This window comes from Penaeus japonicus, unplaced genomic scaffold, assembly GCF_977035675.1.
Source record: "Penaeus japonicus unplaced genomic scaffold, GWHDUDI00000001_assembly GWHDUDI00000029, whole genome shotgun sequence".
NCBI lineage: Eukaryota > Metazoa > Arthropoda > Malacostraca > Decapoda > Penaeidae > Penaeus > Penaeus japonicus.
In genome coordinates this window covers 17,690,408-17,695,937 of record NW_028234431.1, presented here as the reverse complement: position 1 = coordinate 17,695,937, position 5,530 = coordinate 17,690,408, and the positions used below count along the sequence as shown (strand labels likewise).

The following is a 5,530-nucleotide window of genomic DNA, read 5'->3' as shown; positions in this document are numbered from 1 at the left end:
ACTGAAACATGGGGTAGTGGTAGGCAGCGCACTTTCCCTTCCCTGGTAACACTCCTATTAATTTGATGCTTATGAATACTCACTCCCTTTTCTCGTGGTTCGTCTGATGTTATATATTTACTAGTTTTGCTTTAGAAATTGAAATATGTTTCTTTTTTTTTTAGTATTTATTTTACCATTATGTTTACTTACATTTGATTTTAGTCCAAAAACTAATAGTGTTTCTCAACAGGTGTACAACAGCTCTGGGTCTTGACTCAGTGGACATGACACAGCTCACATCTGTGGAGGACTGGCTTGCTTCCATCAAGATGACCCGCTATCTTGACAACTTCCAGCGGACGGGCTTGACTGACCTGGAAGCTGTGGCACGCCTGACGCAGCACGACCTAACACAGCTTGGCATTACCCTAGTTGGCCACCAGAAGAAAATTTTGCAGAGTATACACACCATGCGCACGCAGCTTGCCGTCAACATGTCCGAGGGCTTCCTGGTATAGTGCCACTACTCTAACCCATGCCAACAGTCGGCACTCAAGTTAGGGTACAAGTAGTCAGGTGGGCTAAATGTCCAGGTCCAGAGTGAATGCGATGTCCGTTGGTGCGTCAAAAGTTGGACCTGAAGGCCATCGTCTACGTGAAAATGTGATAATGATCGAGGGAAAGACACTAAAGCGAAGCTTGAGTCCTGGGCGGGGTAGAGTGCATTTTATTTTATTTTAATTGCAATAATGTGAAAAAAATTGTCCGTCACAAAGAACCCTCTCTTTTGCCCATTAGCTCAAGGAAACCCTCACCCCAGGATGCAACAAGCGAACTGTAAGAAAACGTGGTTGACTGCAACCAGAGACTGTTGTTTTGGGAATCAGCAAGTGCTCCCAGCCCTCTCCTTCTTGTGATATTTTCATGGCCAATGGTGTGTTGGAGACAGAACTGTGGTGCGCATGTGTGTGGTGTATGGACAGAACGACGAACAGCTGTAAATCAACTCCTGCGAGAGCTCGTGTCTGCATTAGGGTTGACAAGCATGCCTGTCACTTCTGCGCGTTGTACGCCACTGGTTTGACCCTTAGTGTAATTGTTGATATTCCATTTGCTGCCAGACCTTATTCTGCCAAAGTCTAGTATTGGTGTTGTCCTTTCTACCCTTTGATGAAATCTCGGAGATTGTTTCCCCATTTCAGCTTCCGCAAGCGTCTCACTTTCTACTGAGAGATTATAAGTTGCCTGATGTGGTGAAGCGCAGTGTAGTGTGTATTAAAGTTGCTCATGCACACGACTGGAAAATGGGAAAAAAAACTAATGGGTGAACAAAAACATGTTATATATATATAATGATGATAAAGAGCTCTGCAAAAGGTTCTAAACATATAAAAAGCTAAACTTTTAAAAAGCAGCTTTTTCAAGGGGGATTCTTTTTGATATATTTGGAGGATATGAGTATATATACTTTAAAATATAAAAAAAAAAAGACGTTGCATACTAGAAACAGCCAAGAGATGAGAGAGATCCTCCCTCCTTGACGCACATATCACTTTCCCATCTTGTGAACATCCGGCCATTCCTCGCTCCCTTTCCTCCCTCCCTCCCAAAGGACCCGTCACCGCTGTAGTCACGTCGCCTCGTTGTTTGCCCGAGTAAGAAAATGCAGTGCTGGTAAATGGCTGGGTGGGTTGTCTCATGATCACATTTAAGCAAAACAAATAGGTTGTCCAGAATGTGTCAATGAAATGTAAAGCTTGAGTGGAGAAAAAAAAGCAAAATCAGATAGAATGAGTTGTCATTTAAGCTCTTGTTTTTATGAATATTTAAAAAATGATATACAGAATATCGAAAGATATTTTTTTAGTAAAAGTCGTCACAAGTCCAACTGAGGTGATAAAGCCTGTATCACTCGACCATGTACTAACACCGCAAGAGAGCTCGGCCCTCCTCAGTGTCTGTCCAGTCACCTCAAGGCATCACTCTGCCCCCTTCTTGCACAGGTTATCCATATCATTTAATGTTTACTTTCCCAATCGATGATTTAAAAAAGAAAATAGTGTTGTCAATAGTGTTGCAATATTCCCAAATGATATTGTAGCCTGGTTTTAGTCACGACATTGTTTCCTTTGATGTTAACCACTTGTATTTCCTTGCCTCTCCTTCTTCCCTTTTTTAGCCACCAGATGATTTGCCAAAAACGACCAAGTGCATGTTAGTGTATTCCTGTGTACTGTTGTTAGCAGAAGCCTGTGTTTTTGGGAACGTGTGTGATGACTAGATAATCAAAATTTTTTGTAGATCCTGTTTAGTATTAGAAAGAAGTTTCTACAAAAGCACCAAGCAATACAACTCACTGATATAAGAATGTGTTACTAGCTGTATTGTTACTGTCAAACTAATGAGTAACAATCAAAAAAACATCCTTAACCGTTTAGCTAGATATTTTCATACATCACACTTCATAATAACTATAGGAGAAGAAAAAGTAGAATCTAAGTCCCAAAGATGGAGGAAGGAAGGTGTGAGTATTCCTAGGGAAGTTCCGTGTGTGATAATTTTGGATTCTTGTATTTTGGAAAGGGGAGGGAGATGATGTGGCAAAGTGGTCCACATCCCTTGTGCCAGAGTGGGCCACTGGTCTTCACATTCCACACCCTCTCAGTTAAGGTTCCATGTCAGGGCGTTTGCCATTAGAATTGTTCCTATTAAGATGTAATTCAGCTTGCATAAAGTTTTTAGCCAATCATTTCAAGTAGCTTCCAAAAAAGTGGTCTTCGATTTGCAGTTTTCAGTTGCTGCATTTTTCGTCGTGAACGGTGCGTGCGTAGGTGTCTGCTTTTAGACCTTTCGGTTACAGGGGATTTTTAATTTTCTGATGAAGCCTCAGGGCGACCACTTTCACTGCCTCATCGACAGTTCCGAGAATCAAGCAATCGTCCAGGGCAGCGCAGTGGAAGCATTAGGGCTTTTTGGAGGAAGGCCACAGGACAGATGACACAGATAGTTAACATAGAAAGAAGAAAGAAAAAAGTGTTACAGAAGGGCAAAAGAGGAGTTTCCAAAAGAGAAAGGCTACCGACAGGTTATTCTCGTATTGTATGCGCAAATTACTTTTTTTTCCAGAAGCACGATTTATTTCTTCTTTGGTGCAAATTTTTGTTATTATTTTTCTACGTCACAGCAAGGTGCGGTTGGTTGGTCAAGGAGGCTAGGTCACTGTTGGCAAAATCGAGCCCTCCCCCTCGGCAAGTCCAAATGCTCCCACAGCTGTTGTTTTGCTTTGTGGCAAATTCCCTGACAGACCTCAAGAGACGTGTCTTATTTTCTTACTGATGTAGTCTCACAATTACTTTGATATATGTCTTCTATTACCATTACTATCATAATCAGCGGCATATTCTCCAGCAACTTCCCACGACTGTTTGGGAAACTTTCAACTCAAAGATGCTGTGTATGCTATATACAGCTGGACAGTTACGTATATCCAATACACATACATACTCTTCGCAACCTTGGTGTAAACTGTTGAGAAGGCAACAATCAAAAATTCCATTTTGCTAAAACCTAAAAAGAAAATGTTTTTGGAGTAGGATGCCAGTCTTTCTCTTTAGTTTACTACTTGAAAGTCACAAAGAAATCTGCAAATGCCTTGAGCACGGAGGACAGCATAGCGTAATTGTTTTATATCATTTTTATTTATTGAGCCAACGCATTGCTAGAAGAGCATATGTTGTGTACTATAATGTTGTATAAAGTTTGTAAAATAGTCAAGAAATATTTTATATTTTTAGTTGGTAAGGAACGAGATCTCCAATTTTGAACTTTAATTGTTCGAACATGGAATGTGATTTGTTTTTAGTTTGCTGAAGAAATGGAGGTGCCAATCTGTGCATCATAGCGTATGTGAAGCAAGGGAACTTGGGGGTTTAGTTGTAAGAAAATTAGTTATTCAAATCCAAAGTCACTTATAACACTGATCCCTGGCCCTGCCCCTAAGATCCTAAGTGTCAGCTCTTTTGTACATATATGATTCTGCAGGCATTTTCTTATACACAGATCTTTTTGAATATTGTAACTGTGTCCCGTACTTTCATTTTCTTTTTACTTGTATGTATGATGAATTTAGATACACCTGGAAGATTTTTGGGCTTTCTTTGCTAATACTCAAATGTTTTAAAACAAGTAAAGTTCATAGTAATTTTTTTTATCATAAAACTGCTATAATTTGTGATACGTCAAGATCACAACCAGTTTCATGTCAATTACTGTTTTATGTCAGTTCTGCAGTTAATTACTGTTTTTACTTTATGTATTTTACTGTTCTTTTATTGATTATATTTATTATGATTACTTCTGTAATTGTCATCATTTTCACTATCATTATTATTTTTTATTATTTTTTGTAAGCTTCAAATAGTAACAGTTATTCTATTTGCATTAGAATGACGTCCTACGACTCCTCTCAAGCTAACAAGTTGGTATGACTCGTAGAGACCCCATATGCAACAGCTGTAAATTGTAGCTTTTTCCTAGTCATATATATTATCCCTCCCTCCAGCCGCAGGGAGGTGGAGGACAGCCAGAGCTCGGTTTGATGACTCAGACAAAATCTTTTCTGAATAAAAGCAAAGAAAACTCGACAGACCACACGCCGCGAGGAACCAGCGTCATTGTGATTTCGTCTTATCGGATCACTGCGATTCCTCTCTGGAGTTTTCTTACGAAACCCGAATGCCGAGTTTGGACGCTCCGTCCGTCGACATTTCGTGAGTTTTTCTTACTTAACAAAGAGCCATTTTTGGATCTGCATCGTATACCTAACCTGCCTGGCCTCCATAGGGAATGTAGGCCCCAGGAGCTTCATGTGTCACATTTGGCTTTACACTGTAGGTTTACAATTTTATTTTCAAGTGATTATAATGCGATCCCAAGAACTTTTCATAAGAAATCCTGGAGCTTTCTTTCTCACCTCCTCGGCATATTCTGCTGACATGTTTGTATTATGTTTATTCCTAACCTTCAGAGCAGTTGTATGTGCAAGTTCTTTGTGTTCAAGAAACAATAAAGTTTGACAGAAATACGGGAAAGTTTTGTGGTTTATATCCTCAACCTGAATAGAACCTCTTTTGACTTACGATTTATTTTGTCATCGAAGTCATATGATTAATTTTCTTTCTTTCTCTCTTTATCATCTCTCTTTCTCTCTCTCTCTCAAAATGATAATAATTTGATTAAGAATTTCAGGTAGGCAGTGTAGATATTTAGTGAATGTCTTATTAGTAAAACCAGATCCTCAGGTTCTTGCCTGGCTTTAGAAAGAATTCTCCTCTGTCAACACCAGCAAAACGTTTTGTCTATATAATGTATATATTATGTTCCTGTCCCTACCCATACATGATTTAATGGATAAGATAAATTCCGTTAATGATTACTTATTCCAAGTGAAGCTGAAGTTTGCAAAAAAGCAACTCGCTTCTGTTCAGATGCAGTTGGTAAAGATGAAGTCAGAATGCGTTAAGAACTCATGATCCTTATGTGGCATAAG

At 39.4% G+C, this 5,530-nt stretch overlaps 1 protein-coding gene across 17 annotated transcripts in view; it reads left to right on the top strand.

Moving 5' to 3' along the window:
* The window catches only part of Eph (Eph receptor tyrosine kinase), a 464,228-nt gene extending 459,163 nt beyond the window's left edge, over positions 1 to 5,065 (top strand). For all 17 annotated transcript variants that reach the window (XR_015192478.1, XR_015192480.1, XR_015192479.1 and 14 more), the window contains one exon: positions 233 to 5,065. Coding sequence is in view for 13 of the 17 variants with exons in the window: in XM_043013398.2 (XP_042869332.1) it covers positions 233 to 500 (268 nt within the window). In the remaining 4 variants the exon portion in view is untranslated. The remainder of the gene's footprint in view (positions 1 to 232) is intronic.
* Positions 5,066 to 5,530: the final 465 nt, after the last annotated feature.